The sequence below is a fragment of the Panthera tigris genome, chromosome A1 (genome assembly GCF_018350195.1).
Source record: "Panthera tigris isolate Pti1 chromosome A1, P.tigris_Pti1_mat1.1, whole genome shotgun sequence".
Lineage (NCBI taxonomy): Eukaryota > Metazoa > Chordata > Mammalia > Carnivora > Felidae > Panthera > Panthera tigris.
In genome coordinates, this window is record NC_056660.1 from 226,279,557 (window position 1) to 226,301,585 (window position 22,029).

General features: G+C 52.6%; 1 protein-coding gene across 1 annotated transcript in view; it reads left to right on the plus strand.

Annotated features, from left to right (window-relative positions):
- Positions 1-20,989, plus strand: part of ANKH (ANKH inorganic pyrophosphate transport regulator) — a 136,506-nt gene extending 115,517 nt beyond the window's left edge. Inside the window, exons 9-12 of the mRNA XM_042997407.1 lie at positions 14,198-14,327; positions 17,408-17,531; positions 18,124-18,223; positions 19,789-20,989. Of these exons, the coding sequence (XP_042853341.1) occupies positions 14,198-14,327; positions 17,408-17,531; positions 18,124-18,223; positions 19,789-19,902 (468 nt within the window). The 3' untranslated portion in view covers positions 19,903-20,989. The remainder of the gene's footprint in view (positions 1-14,197; positions 14,328-17,407; positions 17,532-18,123; positions 18,224-19,788) is intronic.
- Positions 20,990-22,029: the final 1,040 nt, after the last annotated feature.

The window sequence follows — 22,029 nt, forward strand, 5'->3', positions numbered from 1 at the left end:
GTCACTTGGAGCTAATGATATGTGACCTTTGCCCAAAACGTTATTTTTTCTCTTAAAGGGTTTATTACTGCGTTTCCTGCTCTGGGGTCCAACACAGTGAGGTAAACATGACTGAATTGCGCCACGAGATTGTTCTCGGGGTCCTTTCATACTTAACCTTCTGAGCCCAGGGCACCACTCAAGAGAAACACAGTGTGATGGTGAGAAAAATTAGCAGTGCCTGGAAAAGCTGCTCTCCGTGAATCAGGTGCCAGATGGTTTTCAAGGGCCTGTCTTTTGATCCTCCCTGAGAGATGGCTCTTGACCGATGGGGCTCGAAGAATGAATTGGGCCAAAACAAAACAAGACCGCCAGCACCTCTGAACTGGAAAGGGGCTTAGAGGCAGGGCTGCAAGCCTGCGCTGAATGGCCCTGGGGCCCTGGGAGAGGGATTAACCCTCAAGCTGGAATTCAGTACCCCAGAGCACTGTGTTTACGCACGTGGTCCTGAGGTCCTGGGGCCTGGAGTCAAATCCCGGCTCCTCTGTGCACCAGCTGGGTGGCTTTGGAAGGGTCATCTAAAACTAAGCCTCAGCTTCCCCAGCTGCCAGACGGGCATGATAAGAATACCCTCCTCCTAAGACTTACGAGCATAGCGCCAGGCACGCTGTAAGCAAAAAACACCAGCTCTCGTGATCAGGAAGTCCCCCAAATACACGGGATTCCAAGCGAAGATAAGGTATCTGTGTATGTAAACAAGCGGCTATTGGTACATTGGATGCCAGTGAATAAATCTGTGAATTTTTCTACTTCTATCTATACATCCTTCCAAATTCCTGTGGGATTTTTTTTTTTTTTTTTTTTTTGGTGTTTTGAAAAAATCAGTGTCTCGATAGATGTGCACATATCTTCTCCAGGAGGACCGGACGCACGCACGAGACGTATAATAGGCACACCGGTTTTCTCCCTGAGGCTTGGGAAAGCTCTTCGGAGGTCCCGTCACACCTTTGTGTCTGTGGCCTCCAGTGCCAAATGTGGACAGTGCTCACTCCGTCCGTCGGCCGTCTTGCTAACTCAGAAATGTCAGTTACCCACGCTCTGCAGTGAGCACAGGAAGAGAAATCCACGTTTTCAGCCTCCTGGCCCAGAACGTCCAATACGTTTGTAGATGCCAACCAAATGTTGCAAATGCCGGCAGGGAAAGATTTGAAGCCACACGTGTGTGCACTGCAAAAATTCTCTGAAGCCTGAGCTTTAGAAGGATGCTCGGGGCTCTCTTCTGATGGGCACAGCTACCCAGACGGAGCACACATGCGTATCTACCCAGGCAGTCCTTCACCAGATGCTCCAGGCCCTGCTACATGGCGGGCTCTGAGGCTACCACGATGAAGTAAACACACAAAGTCGCCTTTTTCTATGGAATGTGTCGTCTCCTAGAGCAGACAGGCAATAAACGCATACTGTGGTGTTGGGCAGTGTGTTCGTTTTCTGTGGCAGCCGTAAGAAATTGTCCCGAACCTGATGGCTTAAGAACAACAGAAATGTAGGGGCGCCTGGGTGGCTCAGTCAGTTAAGCGTCTGACTCCGGCTCAGGTCATGATCTCACAGTTCACGAGTTTGAGCCCCACATGGGGCTCTGTGCTCGCAGCTCAGAGCCTGGAGCCTGCTTCCGATTCTGTGTCTTCCTCTCTCTCTGCCCCTCCCCTACTCTCTCTCTCAAAACTAAATAAAATTTTCTTAAAAAAGAAAACAGAAATGTACTCTCTCATAGTTTTGGAAGCCAGAAGTCTCCAGAGGCCAGAAATTCATTTGACTGGGCTGCTGTCAGGGTGTTTGGTCTCCAGCCTCGCTCCCTCCCGTGGCTTCAGAGAACCTGTCCCTTGCCTCTTCCAGCCCTTGGTGGCTGCCACGTTCCTCGGCCACATCACTCCCATCTCTGTCTCTCTTCCTAGGACCACCTCCTCTCTGTGCCTGTGCGGGGTCTCCCTTTGCGTGGCTCTCATGTTAGGAGGACTCTGTGGCGGTGTTCAGGGCCCCCCAGACGTCCCCAGACAATCATACCTCAAGATCCTTAATCTAATCATACCGGTTACTATATAAAGTGATGGTACTTGCGTGTCCCGGGGATTTGGGACTGAACAGGTCTTTGCACGGCCATTACGCGACCTGCAGCAGGCACTCACAGGTGCTTGGCAGAAAAGTAAAAGGAAAGAGGGTGAGGGAGACTCCGCTTTGGACGGGCCTTCAGGGAAGGCCCCCCGAGGGAGCGCATTTACCGGAGGCTTTCTGTTTCCTTCCTCTTTTCTGATTGTGCGGGGCAATTTCTGTTCCATTCTCCTTTCCGAATTCCTAGTACTATTTGATCCGACTTGCCGCTTTTCCACGGATTGTGAACGCTGTTTTCTTTTAATGCGTTGAATTCCTGCCCCCCTCGCGCCCCCTCCCCCCCCCCCCCCCCCAGTGACTCCAGGAGAACATGGTCACCCTCTCCCACGCGAGCAGCCAGCCTCCTTCTCCTTGCAGGTCAGAGTCCCATCCAGAAGGCTCTTCTTCGTCTTGGCCCCCGGCTTCCTGAGATAAGCCTTGTCTGGGAGGGATTAGGTTGGGGGCTAAGGAGACAAGGTGACTAAGTGACTAAGTCTGCAGAAATCAGGATGACATTGCAACACAACTGGATGCCTCCAGAGCCCTGAGTCCGTAGGAAAATATGTGCCATCGAGGGGCGGAGGCCACTGCAGAATGTAAGGTGAAGGTATTTGGTATTTAAAGCATTTTAATTCTAAAGCTTCAGAGCTTCAGGCCTCCAGGACCCTCCCAGGAGGGAAGGAAAGCCAGAAGCAGCAGCAGCGAGAAGGGCGCAGTCAGAACACTCCGCCCGCCGGGTTATTTTCTCTGTGACACACTGAGATAATCCGTTTCGGTGAGGTTCAGATAATCCTGAAATAACTCCTTATGCTGTTCTCACTGCATAAGTCCCCAGGAAGCACAAATCTCCAATATAGCAACAGGAACTCCGCTCCGCCTCCTCGTCCCCCACCAGGCCCCCGGCCCCAGCCGCAGCCCCCTCTGCGGGACCGGTTGCTCACCCCGTCAGTATTGGGAGCGCCCCTAATCCCGGCCGGCACCCAGGCCCCGGCCACGTGCTGCTCTCGGGGCCTGAGGCGCTGCTGGCAGAACCACGGACCTCGGACAGGGCGTCACGCTCTGGGCAGCGCGCCCCTTGTCCCCTCTTGCTGCCCTGGGGGGTAACAGAGCGCATCCCCCCCCCCCCCCCCCCCCGTGCACATCAAGAATTGCCAGTTCTGAATGCATCCCGCTCAGGGCCGCCTCCCAGGAGAGCGTGTCAGTCCTGAGGCCCTCGGCTGTGTTCTGGAAAGCTGCAGAATCCAAGCCGCTCAATAGTAAAAGCTGCCGTTCCACGGGACCTCGACCAGTCCCGTCTTCAGAGTTAAAAGTTTGGTTCACGCGAGTGACCCAGTCTCACCTTCCTGCTGCTGAACTTGCCCGGGGGCTGTCTGTCACTCAGCCATCGGGGCAGTGGACACTGCAGGCCTTATTCGGGCCACGGTACCATGCTGACCCCGTGTCTCCAACAAGGACGGCCTGTTTGGGGCTTTGTTCTGCGGGGCCGCCCCACCCCCGCGCCCGGACACTGCCTGCTCATTGTTCGCGTTATCCGGGAGAAGAAAATGACCCTCTTGTGCATGGGGAGGACAGAAAGGACCGAAGGTGGAGAAACCGAATTCAGAACTTTCTCACTTGGCACCTCTCAGGGTGTCCGTGGAGCGTGTACCGATGGAAAGCTCTGGTGCGTCATAAGCGTCTTGGTGCGTCTGCTTTTTTTTTTTTTTTTTTAATTTTTTTTTTAAGTTTATTTATTTTTGAGACAGAGAGAGACAGAGCATGAACGGGGAGGGTCAGAGAGAGGGAGACACAGAATCAGAAGCAGGCTCCAGGCTCCGAGCCATCAGCCCAGAGGCCCCTCGAACTTACAGACCGCGAGATCGTGACCTGAGCCGAAGTCGGACGCCTAACCGACTGAGCCACCCAGGCGCCCCGGTGCGTCTGCTTTTTAAGCAAGTCATCACGCATTGCGGATTTGCGGGGTTCCTTGGTTTGTCTGGGGCAACTCAGAGGAGACTAAACCAATTAAGACCAGTCCCCGAAACTCCACCTAAACCCTCATAAGAAAATGACAGTATAAAAAGATTTTTCAGGGACGCCTGGGTGGCTCAGTCCGCTAAGCATGGGCTCTCAGTTTGGGCTCAGATCATGATGTCACGGTTTCGTGAGTTCAAGCCCCGCGACGGGCTCTGCACTGACAGTACAGAGCCGGCTTGGGATTCTCCCCCCGCCCCCGCCCCGTGCTCTTCTCAGGCTCACGGGGAAAAAATGTTTTTAATTAAAAAAACGTTTTAAAAATTTAAAGTTTATTCCATCACAGTAAAATGCACCTACTGTAAAACTTAGCATCTTAACCGTTGGTGGAGTTCAAAATTTTCAGGTTTTAAGGTTTTTAGTCACTTTTCAAGTTTTAGGTGTTAAAGTTCAGTACATTCAGTTGTGCAACCGTTCCCCCCCCCCCCTCCCCCCGCCCCATCCATTTCCAGATCTCTTCATCTTGCAAAACTGAAACTCTGCACCTGTCAAACAACACTCCCCACCCCCCGCACCCCCTGCCCCTGGCCCTGAGCAAGTTTCGGTTTGACTGTTAACCGTCAACGGAAAGTCAAGGCTGAGCGAAGCTCCGTTTGGAACTTTCTAAACACTCTTCAAGTCGGGGAAGAATAGGAGAGAATTGAACATTGTGCAGCCAGAGGCAGCGCCCTCTGCAGGCTTGGTGCACGGCGCCCCCTGCTGGTGGGAGTGTGTGCTCCTTGCTGAGAACGCAGTCTTCGCTCCCAAAGAAGCCCTGAGCGGTCCAACCAGGTGTATTTGGCAGTTTCCTTCCATCTAAGTGACAGCAGGGATGGTTTAGTTCTCGTGTTCTTTTAAAAAGCCGACCGTGAACCTACGTCTGGGAAACGTGAACTTTTTACCGCGACTGTGAGAGGTGCATCTACTCCCTTAGGAACGTGCTTCCGGGTAAGACGTGTCACAGCAAGTCTGACTGTCAGCAGGCCACGCTGGGAATACCAGGGGTGACAGAAACACTCTGCGATGTGCTTTTCCGAGATCCCCAGCTGCACGGAAAACCAGGTTGTGTTTCTCTGTGTAACAGGTGCAGTTTACCCCACCTGTTTCTACCGAACTTTCTACCTGCCCGACCTTCCGGAGACGGCGCCCCGCGTCTCCTCCCTGTGTCTTACTGTAATGCTCAGGACTCTTACTCTCGGGTGACGGCCTCCTCCACGGAAGTGTCCCCTCCCTCCTCGGCGGCCCCCTCTTTGTCAGAGGATGGTCAGCGCCGGCCCACAGAACGGCAGCCCGGTCCCTCTGGCGATTCCTCCAGGCTTGCCCCCCGTCACCCTCTTTAACGCCGACGTCCAGAAACGGGGCTCCTTGGCCACTTTCGCACATTACGTCTTGCTTTAGGCATTTCCACTCTAGCAAAACGGCCTATTTGTTTCCCTTCAGAACCGGGACTCCCCCGCTTCTAAGAGGCATCTCGATGGAAAGCTGGGTCACCAACTGGTTTGCACTGGGAAGGCTCTTGGAAATGACCGAGTGCGGCCCAGGTGGCAGCCAGCAAGTGGGAGTGAGAAACTGGGCCGGACGGGCTAGACGGGCACGTGCAGCACACCTGGGCTCCAGGCTGCCGTGGCCTAATGCTCATTCATATCACGCGGCATCCCTGCCTCTTCCTCCCTCACCTCTGTCCCCCAGAGTTTCCCTTTAATGCTAACCGTAATTCCTCCAAATCGATCCTTCCTCCGCTCCCCCTGGCCCATGGCCGACTCCCCTGAACTGTTACAGTAGTTCCCCCGCTCCTGCTCTTGTTCCGCACCCCTAGTCGGTCCTCACACAGCATCAGAGACTGGAGGGCCTGTCAGCACGGTAGTCTGACCATACCACCCCCCCCCACCTCCGGGGCATGGCCCCGCGCCATGACTATGGCCCACAGAACCCTTGGTGAACTCCCCACCCCACCCCACCCCCTGCCATGTGCCAACTCTATTTGATGCTAAGAATCAAAAGCCCAAATGATGTTCCTTGGGTCTCCATCGGCTCTCGCTAAAAACTCAGGCAAGATGGGCATGTGTTATCTTGATAGTGTCCCGCTTTTTCTGACAGTGTCCCTCCACCCCCAAGTAAATCCGATCAGTGTCAGCGTGCCTTCCGAATGGGGGGACACGGGACGCAGCTTCCCAGGACGCTAGTTATGAAAAGTGAGTTGCCAGCCGCCTTCTGAAAGTTGCCCTCCCTCGAAATCAGGACTTCTCACATCCCGATCATGGGCACACATCGACTGGATCTGGGAAGACAGATACAGGGGTCCTTTTAATGCTAAAATGTTCTTCTGACAAAGAAAAAAAGAATACTCGTTCTTTGTGGAAACCAGGGAAAAGCACAAAGAGGAAAATAAAATCAATTCTAATCTTAACCACCTACAGATGACTCCTCTATTAACATTTTATCGAGGTCCCGGGAAACCTTTTAGGATGACGATGGCTAAGACTGATTGATCACACTGACCATGCCAAGTACTGACGGGGCGCTTAGCGCGTGTCACAGGCCCCCCAGCGTGGGGCCACAGATGTTCTGGTGGTCTGGTCGTCTACAGTGCGGTTAGGAGCTGGCCCCAGACTGTAAATCAACTTACTCCCCAAACTCACAGGCCAGAGCCAAGCTCAGAACCACCTCCTTGTACGCGGTATCGTTGAGGGTTAACCACTGGCTTACCCACTGGAGACTTAAACCCGATTAAAAGGCTATTGACCCTTTCTTTCTAAGTAAAATCTCCAAACAAAAATAATGCCCAGGGCTGACCATTTTAACCAAAAACAGCTGCGTGAATCTTACTTTTTCTAACCGCAAGGGATAAGAATCTCAGAGTTACTACTAATCCTGATTCTTCGGGGTAACGAAGACAGCTTTGTTTTGAGTTCCTCAAAAGCATGGTCAACAGCTTCTGGAAATTAAGTCAAACCCAGAGCTCTTGGCAATGGAGCTCCACAGATTTCTTTGTGGAACGGAATCCCCACAGGACACAGTGGAATCTCCACAGGACGTGCAGACACGGCTGCCCCACTGTGGCTGGGTTTGTATGTTCTCGAGTTCAGACGCTGACAGAGACAACTGGCTGCTTCAAATCCCAATCCCGAATCCTTGTTCCCAGGCAGGGCAGGGACAAACTCTGCGTGACGAGGCGAGGCTTGGGAAGGACGCCCCTTCTGTGGTTCTAGTCACATTGACTCAGACTATAGCATCGTAGACCCACGGGTGTTATTTCTGTGAGGCTTAGGGCTTCCTTCGTCTTTTGTGCATGCTGTCAGCCTGTTTGAGGATTCTCCTATATGGCAGAACTTTGTCATAACGTAGATCATTGTTGTACAGACTTAGAAACAAGAGGTTAAATGCTGCCCCCAACACACAACAACCACATACAGGTGAAGCCTTAGCTTAACAGATTGCCTCTAAGGAGCCAAAGCATCATTAGAAACCATGACCATTCATGTTATAATTGGGAATAAAAGGACTGTGGCCCGGGGGCATGTGGGTGGCTCCCTCGGTTGAGTGTCTGACTCTTGATTTCAGCTCAAGTCATGATCCCAGGGGCATGGGATCAAGCCCCACATCGGGCTCCTCGCTGAGCACGAAGCCTGCTTAAGATTCTCTCTGCCCCTCTCCCCAGTTCTCTCCCTCCCTTTCTTCAACTTTTTTCAAAGTTCGCAATAGAAATGTCCTAGTCCATGGTCTGGTCCTTGGAAGACTCCGTCTGTCAAATACAAGAAGAGCGGGTCATGGACCTTCTTCTTTAATATCCTTTTAGCATTCGTTTAGATTTACGGAAGCTGTGTGAAGACAGCCCGGAGAGCCACCTCTCGCTCTGGCTAGCTCTACGAGGGCCCCTTTGACGCAGTTGCGAGTTGTGGAGCCAACACGACCGTGACTTCAGCTCACAGTTCATTCCGATCCCACCAGCTTTGTCGTCACCTCCTTCTCGTGTTCTGGGTCCCATCTGCGTGACCACACTACAGTTAGTCTCCTTTTCCCTCAGTCTCCTCTGGTCTGGAAGGGTTTCTCAAACTTTGTTTCTGTGGCCCTGAGAGTTTTGAGGAGGAATACTCACTAGGTATTGTGTGCAAGGTCCTTCCACGTGGGTTTGTCTGAGAGTTTTCGCTGTTAGACCGTGCTCCCGGGTCCGGGGGAGGAAGCCGACCTCGGCGAGGCGCCATTGTCCTCACATCGTGTCAAGAACACGTGGTGTTCACTGAGTGTTGTATGGAAACCAATTTGACAATAAATTTCGTATCAAAAAAAAAGAATACATGCTATTGGCATGACCTAATCACTGTTGGTGTTGACCTTGATCACCTGGCCAAGGTCGTGTCTGCCACGTCTCCACCGTAAGGGTCCTTCGCCCCGCTTTCTGCAACTGCTCTTTAGAAGGAAGTTTATGTGGTCAACTTGAGGGGTAGCAGGTATGCGTCACCTCCCTGAGGCCTTATCCAAATATGTAAACTATTTGGACCTCTGTGTGGCCGATTTAGCCTTATTTGTTTATATCAGTATGGACACATGGGTATGTATGGTATCCTGTGGGTCATAATTCAATTCTGTATTATTTTGGTGCTCACATTGTTCCAACTTTGGCTATTGGGAGCTCTTTCCACTGAGCTCCTATGTTCTTTGACATGTTACTCCAGGGTGATCATCTCGTATGTTTCCTGTCCTCATCTTAGAATAAGCCACTTCGCTAAGAAGCCCGGTTCCCTTTATTGGAGAATAAATAGAAAAACCAAGATCTGGGCACCGAGTGGGTTGTTCTGTTTTGCTGGCCGCTGCCTAATGAGATAATATTGACAGCCAGCTCTGCAGGAAAAAAAAAAAAAAAAAAAAAAAAAAAAAAAAAAATTCAACCCTCAGCTGCTCCAAGGAGAACAAATCATGTTCATTGTCAGTAGTTTATTAGGTTTGTGTTCTGGTTTGGAAAAGTCAATGTCATTAGGCTCTGCAAATATTTGAGGAACACGGCCTCCATGGTCAACGGGGAGGGCGTGTTCCTAGGGAAGACTCCTCTGGGTGAACTCATTAGAATAACACTTTTCCTGAAATGGTCTTTGTTAGGTTAACTTCTGAAGCTTCTTGTTTTCTGAAACAGACTAGTCGGATCTGATCTGATTAGTACTCTTTTTTTTTAATTTTTATTTTATTTTTGAGAGAGAGAGAGAGAGAGAGAGACAGAGTGTGAGTGGGGGAGGGGCAGAGAGAGAGGGAGACACAGAATGCAAAGCAGGCTCCAGGCTCCCAGCTGTCCGCACAGAGCCCGATGCAGGACTCGAACTCACGAACCGTGAGACCATGACCTGCGCTGAAGTAGGACGCCCAACCGACTGAGCCACCCAGGCAGGCACCCCATGATCTGGTTAGTATTCTTAAGAGAAGTTGGCGTGCAGGTGCACATTGCAGCTTTTAACCACCACCATACCTACTTCTAAGTCGCACATATTGCCTTCTGGGCAGTGCAGGAGACAGTCGCCTTTTTAGGGACTTGCTGGAAGGCAAGGGGCATTTTCATACTGGAAGCAGGGCAGAGACAAAGGGCCGTATTTATAAACTTGGGCGGGGAGCGGGGAGGGGGGAAGAAGCAAGCATCAAGATACGTAGTGTCCCTTCTCTTTGAATAGTTACCTGGGATTGCTGAAGCCCCAGACCAGACTAACAGCGTTCTTGTTCTAGAAGACCCAGTCTAGGCTCTGCGTGTGGGGGACTGAAAACTCCGAAGAGGCGCCTCCTTGTGGCATGTGACCTTGATAGGGACGTGTAAGATATGCTTGGCACAGGTAGATACCAGATGGAGACCAGAGGGGTTCAGTGACTCCAAGTAAATACAGCGGAACTTTAGAAATGGAGTATGAAGCCACCCTCCAGGGAGGCTCTATTAGAGATCCACCAGACCTTCACATTTGATTTCCAAGGGACCGGAACTGTGGCCACTCGTCCAAGTACTTGATATTTACGTAAGTGTCTCGTGTGACTTGTCCCTGTCGCTGTGTCCTCCAGACACAGATGGGTCATCTTCTTCAGAGGTTACTGATAACCTCCTCCAAGGCAGTAAAAACCTGCCAGGTGAGCATTATCCATGTGGAGAAGCAAGAGAGAGGAATTCCCTTACCGCACACGCTCGCTTGTACCGTCCTCTCTGATGGACGATCACACCCTCCTTTCTCCTCCGTTTGTTGAAACTTAAAGACCACCTTCCAGTGACTTACAAAACAGAGAGATTGGCTTTATCTCACATTCAGATAATCACCGTCACATAAATACGGCATACCAGTGATTCTCCCGAAAGCTTAAGTTCTTCGGAGAATATGCCCTAGTTATCTCCCTCCAACCTTTAAGCAAGACCCAGGATGGCTTACCCTCCATATGCCCTAAGGCACAAAGCAAGTCCAGACTTGGGGACGATGCTCATTTCGTCTTCATACTTTACAGCTTCACTGTACTGGAAGGTGTTTGGAAGGGCAGATGTCCTACCTCTTCCTCAGGGAAATGAGTCGTGTCCCCATCCCGCACTCGGTGTGGTTTCGAAGTTGTGATTGCGTGAACTTGCTCCCCACCGCCTCCCCAGAGCTCGCCCCCGAACTAGAGGTGTGAACCTCACCATTTCAGGCCGGTGGCTTTGCAGTGGGAAAAGACGACACGGCCAGTTGTCCAGGCCGCTGGGTAATAAAGTCCCTGAGCTCTGAGTTACTAGAATTAAGGAAGTATTTTTCCCTTCATGTCAAAAAACGGGGTGTGAGTGCTGACAGCGGGCAGTAGGGTTAAGTGATTGTATACCTGTCAGTTTTGAAAAGCGATGGAATATTCTTTCCAGACGCTGGAGAGCACATGGTGATAAGGTGCAACATTTTTAGAATAGATCTTCCAGGGTATTTGAGAAAACATTTCAACATGACATGGTTAATGGGACCAGCCTAATTCCATGAAACTCAACTTACCCAAAGCCTGAAGGATCTTATATTCTGACATCTCAGCGTTCTGCTTTTACATGATGGTGATTCATTTTATAATGTATTCACCTTCCTTTTAAAGAGGAATCACTTGCACCTTAAGAAAGGGAGAGAAATATTGGGTGGAATTGGCAGGTTTTTAGCATTCTCTGCCAAAGTTACATAGTTACATCTTTTAATTCAGGGTTTGTTAATCAATTATACACACACAAAGTTTTAAAAAGTCGGTTCTCTAGGGATTGTTACCGACAATAGCCGTTCCCCTAGGCTGCCCACTCCCCACTTTTCATACTCCCAGGCCCCAGACCCCGCAGCTCTTTAGATGGGCTCCGACTAAGGCAAACTCTGACCGCTGAGCCTCATTCCCTCCATTTCTTGAAAAAAAAAATTGTAGTTTTTCCTGGACCTCATCACTGTCCTATTTATAATTTTTCTCAGCTTTCTGTGTATTTGCCACTAACTTATTCCCCCATTTTCCCTTCATTGCAGAAACCCCATCATGTGTTCAGACCATTTTACATACCCTATTCCGACCAGCTCCAGGGCAGATCACCTGACCCGTGGGCCTGTCTCGGCCCTCCCGGGATCTCTCCTTACCCCTCTCAGGGATTCCCCGCACCTTTTTCCTGAAATCGATCCTGTGTCTTTCTTTTTCTTCATCCATGACTCCCTTGCTTTGCAGAGTAAACCCCCAAAGGCTTCTTGAAAAAGTATGCATGGGAAGGAAATCCTTTGAGGCCTTGAACGTATGAAGATGTCTTTCTTCCAACACACTGGATTGACCGTTTGATTCTGAGTTCTAGGACAGAAACCAGTTTCCCTCCTAACTCAGTGCCCTATGTCTTCTAACTCTTGGTGCTAGCTTTCTACAGTCTACAATCTACAGCTGGAAGCTCCTAGAATCTTGTCTCTGCCTCCAGCATCGTTGATGCCGTGCCCGGTGGGTCTTTCTTCATCCGCTAGGCTCCGTCCTCACGATGGACCCTAGGACAGTCTTAAAAGTCTCAGCTTTCAGCTTCCAGACTTTCACTGTTCGTCTTCCTGGAACTCCTATTATTTGAGTGTTCGGCGTCCCAGACTGGTCCTTTATTTCTGTTCTTTGAATCCATTCTCGTTGTCCAGCTCCATCCTTGTTGTAGACTTCTTCAGCTTTCTCTTACTGTGACTGTGTGAATTTCTTATTTCTGATTTAATCTTTTTATTTTTCAGAAGTACTGTCTTGTTCTTCGTCTTTTTAAAATAACATTTCCATTTGGTCCCTGTTTCATGGATGTAGTAGTATCTTCTCCCATCACTCTGGGAATGTCAATGGGGGAAAGTTCCTTCCCCCCACCCCGCCTCTCTCTCTCTCTCTGTCTCTGTGTGTGTGTGTGTGTGTGTGTGTGTGTGTGTGTGCACTGTGTACCTGTGCATGTGTGCACACACACCTGTCCATCTTTCTGTCTCTGCATTGTCTGTGTTTCCTTCAAAAATTTTTTCCCTTTGTTTTAGCCTCTTCAGCTCTAAGGCCTTCCTCGAAGCCTGGTGATCCCTGGCTGTCTCCTCATCTGTACGGATGGGCTTCAGAAGCCGACTGACAACCGTGCATGTGTGGGGGTGGCCTGTCCCCTGTGTGGGCCTTGCTGGTGGCTGGAGGGGTGGGGATGGCGGGGGGGGGGGCGCCTCATCAGGAGCCTCCAGTCTCAGGGACCCTGGTCTCCTCCGTGGGAGGGATGCGGCTGGTTTCCTGTGTTGCAGGAACGGAGCAGAGGAAGAAGACGGGACCTTCAGTGTCATCCTCCCTCAACCTCCCTCTTTGCTGGGCAGCACCTGCCCTCCACTGTACCGGTTTCACGTTATCCAGATATGAAAGTCCAGGGCCCTGCCAAGTTCAGGGGACACGGTCACGAGCCGTGCAAGAGCAACTGTGGACAAGTTGTTTACTAACTAGGCTTTTCAGCAGCCTGCTGTTGGCCCCGCTATCACCCCCACTTCCAGAAGGGCCTGTGACCACATTTCCTGACCCGGGGGGAAAGGGAAGAGCTGCAGACAGCTCGCTTCTCCCCATCAGTTTAAGATAACGCCATTTTCAGGGCACCTGGGTGGCTCAGTCAGTTGAGCATCTGACTCTTGATCCCGGCTCAGGTCATGATCCCCGGGTCGTGGAATCAAGCCCTGTGTCAGACTCCCTGCTGAGCATGGAGTCTGCTTGGGATTCTCTCTCTTTCTGCCTCTAGCCCCTCTCCCCGACTCTTGCTGTCTCTGTAATATTTAAAAAAAAAAAAAAAAAAAAAAAGATGCCATTTTCTTGGGTCTGTTAAATCAGTTTACTGCTCGCCCACCTGCTCTCCAAAGGTGCACATTTTGTGGGTATTGTCTCTTATTCTCTCAACTCGACCTCGGAGAGCTCCAGAACCTATCATTAATTTAAGTGTCACTGTTTCCTTTTTCATTAGGTGTGCTGATTCAGTGTGGCTCTGTGCATGCAGAATATTCCAGATGCTTTCAGGTCACTTCTAACTCTTTGGCTAAAGCTATAAAAAATCACAGGGGCGCCTGGGTGGCTCAGTCGGTTGAGCGTCCGACTTCGGCTCAGGTCACGGTCTCGCGGTCTGTGAGTTCGAGCCCCGCGTCGGGCTCTGTGCTGACAGCTCGGAGCCTGGAGCCTGCTTCGGATTCTGGGTCTCCCCTCCCTCTGCCCCTCCCCTGCTCATGCTCTGTCTCTGTTTCAAAAATAAATTAAAACATTAAAAAAAAAGATTTTTTTTAAAAACCTATAAAAATCACAGCACTGAGCGTGGTCACCCCGAACTGACCGAGCTGCTTAGCACAGTAGTTAAGCCGCTCACGAGAGCACACGGGTCTCCCTCACTAGCTGGGCTACCCGCTCAGATGCATGCCACATCTGCCCACTGCTGGGGTCCCTCTGGGGCACTTGTGCCAAATGGGCGGGGGCCCGTGTCTGAAGGTGAGAACAAAGCAGGATGGCAGCGGTGTGAGGACGGGAGCACCGTTCGCCCTCTTTCCTAGCTCCGCGGGGTCACGGGACACCTGCCCCGATGCCACGTCACTCACATGTGCCTTCTCCTACCGACCTCACTGACTGTGCTTTCTGCCCCCAGCTCTGTTTCGTGATGTTCTGGACCCCCAACGTTTCCGAGAAGATTTTGATAGACATCATCGGAGTGGACTTCGCCTTTGCAGAGCTCTGCGTTGTCCCCTTGCGTATCTTCTCCTTCTTCCCGGTGCCAGGTAAAGACACAGAATGAAAGGAACATTCCGGTTTACCCTCATGCCCGATTCAGTCTTCCTTCTCGGGAAATGTCTGCAAGGACGTCCCAAACAAGAACGAACCACTTTGGGCGCCTGGGTGGCTCAGCGGGTTAAGTGTCCGACTCTTGATTTCCACTCCGGCCGTGATCTCGTGGTTTGTGAGTTCAGGCTCTGTGGTGACGGCACAGAGCCTGCTTGGGACTCTCTGTCTCCCTCTGTCTCGGCACCTCACCTGCTCTTGTTGTCTCTCTCTGTCTCTCAAAAATAAATATTAAAAAAAAAAAAAAAGCTGACACTTAAAAAAACCGAAACAGAACATAACATTTCACAGTGGATTGGAAACGTGCAAACACATTTTATCCAGTAGGCTGAAAGTTTAAGAAACAAATCAGACAGCCCTAATTTGTTCCTCCAAGGTCAGAGGTCGCACACACGGTAAACAGCACACCCAAAGGGACAACGTGAGGAGTCTTCGGGGCCATAGAACTGTTCCGTGCCCTGATGGCGGCGGTGGCTACACAGATCTTTGCACGCGTTAGAATTCTTAGAACTGTCTGCTCAGAAGTCAGTTTTATAATACGTTACTTAAAAAGTAACATGCAAAAAAAAAAAAAAAAAAAGGAAGGTGGACGATGACTAAAACCTGCCGATGTGCAAAGAAAGAGTAGTGCTGGAGTTAAGACTCTGGGGGCAGAGTTAGGGGCGCCCGGGTGGCTCAGTCGGTTGAGCATCTGACTTCAGCTCAGGTCACGATCTCACGGCTTGTGGGTTCGAGCCCCGCGTCGGGCTCTGTGCTGACAGCTCGGAGCCCGGAGCCAGCTTCGGATTCTGTGTCTCCCTCTCTCTGCCCCTCCCCCACGCACGCTCCGTCTCGCTCTCGCTCTCAAAAATAAATATTAAAAAAAAGTTAAAAAAAAAATCTGGGGGCAGGGTCGAGGCCAGATGGCGTATGGCCAGAAAGTCAAGTGTCCACAGCTAAACACTAAGCCAGTTTGAAAATTCCCAAACGGATACAGTAGGAGGAGGCTCACTACACGGGAGCAAGGTGGTTCTTTACGAAAGGAGCGAAGCAGGCTGCGGAATGGTCGGTGGGTGTGCCGCTTCTCCCGTGACGAAGGTGTCGCCACGTCTGCGTGTCGTGTGCCTGCCCGCTTACTGTTCCTAGAAGTCACTCACCAAACTGGTAACAGTGGTTGCCTCCGGAAGGCAGGAGTCAGGACCGGGAGGAAGACTTTGTGCTGTATTCCCTTCTGCACCTTTTAAATTCTATACCAAGTACATGTCGTTATTCAAAAATGTATGGTGCAGGCGTGTCTGGCTGGCTCAGTGGGTAGAGCGTGCTGCTCTTGACCTCAGGGCTGTGAGTTAGAGCCCCGCGTTCGATGTGAAGATTACTTAGAAATATAATCTTTAAAAAAAAAAAAAAAAACTTAGTGCCCAAATAATCCGCTGAATCATTCAGCAGGGCAGCCAGAATTGACAAAGCCCGAGTTAAGAAATGAGCCACGAACTAGAGGAGGTCAGGACTCTAGTCCTGGCACCGTCGTGCCATCCCTGAACCGGGTCACAAGCCACCCCTGCTCTCAGATGCCAAGCATTCCTGGAGGCTGGGTCTCTCGGTGTCACCTTCCCCGCTGTGGCAGAAACGGAGGAGTGGAAGATCGTGGCCGTGGGGTGGTGTGTCTGGTCTTTGTCGGGGGCGGGGGGACCCTGGGGGAGCCAAGCTGTGCCAGGCGACCCCACCTCGAGGAGGCTGCCCCCTGCTGGAGATTGGGGCCCATATTGCTCCTTCCCCAGGCCCAGCTGGAGGAGGGACTGGGGGCCCCAGAGAATTCCAGCTGGGGCGGGGGTCCAGCTGGGACGGGGGTGGAGTGGCTTTTAATCTCTCAACTCATTTCTGTGTCTATCACTCTAAGGCCTTCCAGCCAGCTGTCAGGCCCCCCGGCTGTCTTTGCAACCTGCGGGGGGTGGGCCAAGCCCATTAGCATTCCGTGCGTGCCCCCGCCCTCTCGCTCAGCCAAACCCAAGTGTGCATCTGCGCTGTGTAAACACAACACCCCCACCCCCCAGGGCAGGCAGGCAGGGCACCCCGTTCAACGAGGAGGGCCGCAGAGTCCCCCTTTGAATGTATCCTGGGCGGGAGTTTTCACCCCAGGAGTGAGCACGTCCCCCCGCACGAAGGTCTCGGCCCCAGCCCGGGGCTGCCCACCCTGCGACAGACAGACGACTAGGCCGCAGCTTCCTTCAGCTGCTTGCACTTTCAGATCGATCCAAACATCCGGGGCACCTCTTCCCGACAAGGGGTGTCTGTGGCCTCCAAGGCCAAATTCAGTCCCTGCTTCACACGTCCCTCCTTTGTGCTCAGGCCGGGCGCCCTGCCCTGCGCCCCAGTTCACTAGCGTGGACGGGGAGGCGATCCGGGGAATGCACCGAGGTCTTTGAGAAACAGTGACGTGTCGAAACAAGGGGGGCACAGTTAGGGAAGGAGAAGAGGAGATGACCGGGGTTCCAGGGGCCGGGAGGGCTGGGAAGGAGATCAGGAGAGCTTCATCCTTCCCTCCCTGACCTCTGGTCTCCACACCCCCCACACAGGTGTCCTGGGAAGACAGGGCTCCCCTCATACCCACAGTCAAAACTGACCCCCCGCAAGTGGCCGCTTTTCTCTGTTTTTTAGAGAAGAGAGATCAGATCGGGGCTAGAGGCAGGGCAGGGGGTTGGGGCAGGGACAGGGTGGGCAGGGTGGTCCCAGGGGCAGGCCAGGCCCGGCCAAAGACAGCTGGCAGTCAGAGTAGAGAAAGGCAGGTGCCGGCACCCGGCTGGCTGGATGCTCAGGGCTGCGAAGAGGCCAGACGGGGCTATCCCAGGCCCAGAAGTAGGGTCAGGAACCCCGGCAGCGAGATACGGAGGCCAGCCCAGGGCAGCAGCAGCAAGGCCTGGGTCCTCACCAGCTGCCCCACGACCTCGGGTAGGCTGGTGAGGCGCGGGGTTGGGGGGGGGGGGGGAGTTTGAGGACCGGGAGAAGCGGGGTGTTGCTGACGAGTCCTTTGCTGTCCCCACAGTCACTGTGAGGGCCCATCTCACCGGGTGGCTGATGACTCTGAAGAAGACCTTTGTCCTGGCCCCCAGCTCTGTGCTGCGGATCATCGTCCTCATCACCAGCCTCGTGGTCCTGCCCTACCTGGGGTATGCAGTCGCGGGGGGGGGGGGGGGGTCCTGCGGGTCCTTCTGCCACCTAAGTACATCTGCATTTTCACGTGGCATCCCCCGAGCACATCTAGAGCTAGAAATGCAGAGCGATACCTTCTTTCTCAGCCGAGCCAGTAGGTGGGAGGCTGCTCAGCTCCTTTCTAGAAGAATACTTCCGGGGTCAGGCCCATTCACACTATTCACTGAGCACCTGCTGCGGGTGGCAGGCAGGCAGAAGGGGAATAACAAGAGGGAGGAAGGGAGTCGTCACCCCCCACCCTCAGAGTCCCCGTCTCCATACGGAGACGAGGGCAGGAAGGGCTGTGGGCTCACGAGCAAGGGGGACGTGGCCCGTGGGCCAGCCAGCAGATGTGGAGCCAAGACCTTGGGGTGGGGGGGGGGGGGGTGGTAGCTCGCCTCAGAGCTCCAGGTGCCCTCCCACAGGCGGGCCACTTACTAGGTGCAGCCCTTACCGGCGGATCTCAAGTGCAGTTGGTTTCTGTCTTGTCTGCTTTCCACTGGGTTTCCACTCTGTTTGTGCCTCAGCACGGCTTCAACGGACAGATGGCCTTTGTGTTCTCATCCCCAGGGTACACGGAGCCACCCTGGGCGTGGGCTCCCTCCTGGCGGGGTTTGTGGGAGAATCCACCATGGTCGCCATAGCAGCGTGCTACGTCTATCGGAAACAGGTGAGCTGGCCGCGAAGCCTCCCCAGGTGTAGGGAGACCCGAGCGGCTCCCAAGGGCCCACAGCAGGAGGCGGCAAGGTGGTGGCACCCCGCGTTCATCCCCTACCTCCACTGGGTCCACACTGCTCACCAGAACTCCAGGGCCCCTCCCGCCAGAGTATGTCAGCCCTGGGTCAGGTTCAACAACAAGGGGATACCTTATGATGCTATCATGTAGATGATTCCTTAAACCTGCCTTGTTTCAAAAGGCAGCCGTCCTGCTCAGGAGGGACATTGAGGACACAGTCCTGCATCCTAGTGTTGCCTCTAGAGAACTAAAACTTGTAGAAACTAAATAATGCTTTGACCACACAGGAAAATGCCGAAAAGGTGATTCCCTTTGCGACCGATCCGTCCTCTGAGTCCTTACAAACTACGACTTGATCACTGTGAAAGTCTAGAAAATGTTGGGTGATCTCCCCACTCTCTGCCTCTGCAAATCCCTTCCCCTCTTCAACCTGAGATAACATGCCACAGGAAAGTCTTCCTAGCTGCCCACCACACACACACACACACACACACACACACACAACGTACTCTGTTACCAGGTAATTCGTTTATCCTGCAGGGTTACCTGTTCGAAGGCACAGTCCTAAGATTATGACCACTTAGGGAGCAGGAGAGTGAGATTAGCCAGGGAAAGGTTGGGTAGAGAAGGGAAAGGGGCCAAGAATGGATGTCCCAGGCTCACCAGTATGATCCCCCAGCCACAGCAGCTGGGTGATGAAGGCGGACATTGGCAGAGATTTGGACCCAACCAAGGTCGGGGGTTTTGCCTGCAAGTGAGGTTACAGCAGAGAGAGGCACCGAAGTGACTATAATTGTTGAGCGTTTCATTTGAGCTGATGAAAGAGGAGAGAAGGGACCAGAAGGCCCATGGGTTGTGGGGGCAGGGTCCTGGAAGGAGGGGCCAGACAGTGGCAGGAAGTGGAGGACCAGGCCCTTGAAGCTGGCGGGCCAGTGGTGCGGAGGGTGTTAATAAAGACAGGGTCTCCAGGGAGCCGAGAATGGCGGAGGGTGGCTCTGGAGAACCTGATCCCCAAGGAGAAGAGGTCAGGGCATGGCGAGAGGCCACTTACTGCAAGGCGGGCAGTGCGGTCACGAGGAACTGGGACAGGCGACGAGCAGGGCAGGAGACAGACACAGACCCGGGGCTGGCCTGGAGGGGGAGAATACTCCGAGAGCAGGTGAGCCCAAGCTCATCGGAAGGGAGAGCAGTCGGCAGGTGGTGGAAGGAGGAGGCGTGGGGAGGGGCTGCACTCAGCTGACGGTGCGCTCCCGCTCGCGGCCGGGAGGGGGCAGACGGGGTTCCCCGAAGCTCCTAGCGGCCCCCCCTTCCCTCCCCCCGCCCCCGCCCCAGTACCCGGAGATGCAGCCTCGGTGAGGTCACCCCAACCATAAACGAGACCCAGGTCTGCCGCGAGGGCCCCCACCCCCCCCCGCCCCGGACACCCTGGCGGCCCCTCCCTGCCCTGCTGCGACGGGGCCCTGTCCCAGCCCCACACTGACGCGTCTTCTTGGGTCTAGAAAAAGAAGATGGAGAACGAGACTGCGGCCGAGGGGGAGGACTCGGCGATGACGGACATCCCGCCAGCAGAGGAGGGGACGGACGTCGTGGAAATGCGAGAGGAGAACGACTAAGGCCGGGACGCAGGCGCAGCAGGGGCGCTCGAGATGGCTCCGCAGCATCGTCTCCTCTCCCGTCGTGTTTTGTTCTGTTCTTGGCTTTGGTTTTGGTTTTGGTTTAACGGAAGAGGCCTTGATTGGAAGGTTTCGTGCAAACTCCCGGGCACACTGGGTATGCCCGCCCTGCCGGGAGGGAGGGGGTGGGGGGGGACACCTCGACGACGGTCTCCGCCTCCGCCACCGCTTTGTAAAAAACCAACGGCTTCCCGAACATCCAGAAGACGCGGCTGCCTCGTAGAACCGGCCGTCTCCTCCTCCCTCGGACAATCTCCACTTGGAACCAAAGGACTGCGGCTGTGCCATCAGCGCCCTCGCCACCACTGCCCAGCAGGCCAGACTTGACCCCGTCCCTTTGCATCTCTCTTAACGAATCAGCAGGTTACAACTCGGCTTTCTTGGATCGGCTTCCCAGGAGCAGGAGCCCGGCTGTACACAGAGACGTGGCCCCGGAGGCCTCCGCCCTGCAGCCCGAAGCCGTCTGCCACACTCGTGCGCGCGGGGGGTCCGCGACAGGCTGCGGCCTGGAGTGGCCGTTCACACTGAGGAATGCACCTGTGAACGCGCCGCGCGGACGGACAGACGGACGGGCCTGACCTCCTCCCTGTAGGAAGGTTCGAGGTGCCAGGGGAGTCGCGCGGACTGAACGATCGCCTTTCACCGGCATTGTCCTAGGTTTGAGCGAGCTCCCGCGTTTCACACCCCGCCGTGTACATACATGAGCTTTTTTTAAGTTGTCACAAACGCGCATCTCCAAATTGCAGCGTCCTCCGGCATGACTTTCCCCGAAGGCTTGTTTTTCACTCACCTTTCCTGAAGATGGCGCTAGAGCAAGTGAAATGGAGCATTCTAACTTCGCGGTCTTAGTTTTTACAGTGAACTGAAGCTTTAAGTCATAATCTAGCATTCTAATGCCAGGTTGCTGTATCGTAACTTTTGAAGTAGATTCATTACCTGGTTCCGCTCCTTTTAGTCATAACCATGCGGTGCAGGTAATTTCACGCCACACGATAAAACATTTTATAAACGATAGCAAAGTCACTATGTGATACTCCCTGAAATGACACATTTGAAATCCATTCAGTGCAGTATATTTTTCTAAGTTTTGGAAAGCGGGTTTTTTCTTTAGAAAATTATGGACACAGTTCACTAAATTCTTGATTTAGTCAAAATTCTAGACTGAAAGAACCTAAACACAAAAATATTTTAAAGATATAAATATATACTGTATATGTTATGTAATTTATTTTAGGCTATAATACATTTCCTATTTTCGCATTTTCAATAAAAGGTCTCTAATACAATACGGTGATTGCTTGTGTGCGCCACGTACCTGCAGTTGAAACGTATTGTATTGTATCTTCTTACAGCAGTTTTACAGAGTCTGTCACTTGTATATAAATGTGAGGATCAGTAGATGACAAGAGAACTATTTTTAATTCTGGGTGGGTGACGGGTGTAAGTGGGATCAGCTGGCATAGACAATAGTGGGAATGGAATACTTTGCCGGAAGGGCAAAAAAGGAAAAAGGCAAGCCTTTTGTGTTTATTGTTTTCAGTGCTGTGTAATCATATTGTTCCTCATTAAAAAAAAAAAAAGAAAAAAGAATGTAAGGGCAAGTCAGCCGTGACCATCGCAGGGTTGCATTCACGTTTCTGGACAAGTGACCCTTGGGTGTGCCCACCATGGGGACAAATCTTCATGTGCTTCCCCCGAGCGACTTTTCCTCCATATATATGAGCGCTGGAAATTAAGATGCACAGCCTTTGGGTGGTTTCAGGGGCAGATCTGAGAAGACGGGGGAAAAGTCTAATTGTATCAGCTTTTTAAAAGTACATGACTAGAAAATTAAACAGCAGTATTTTTTAACACGTGTGACTATTTCATGCTTGTGGGCCTGGAGCTTAAAAAAATCAAATTGAAAAAGCCACCTCTTCTAAGTCGGGGAAAGATCAGCTAGAGACCCTTCGTTAAGCACCTAGAACGTGTCATTTAGAACTTTAGAGATTTCGTCGGCGATGAACATTCACGGCCATAAATGGGCCATTTCCATCTCAGAGAACACGGGATGCCGCCCCAAACCCA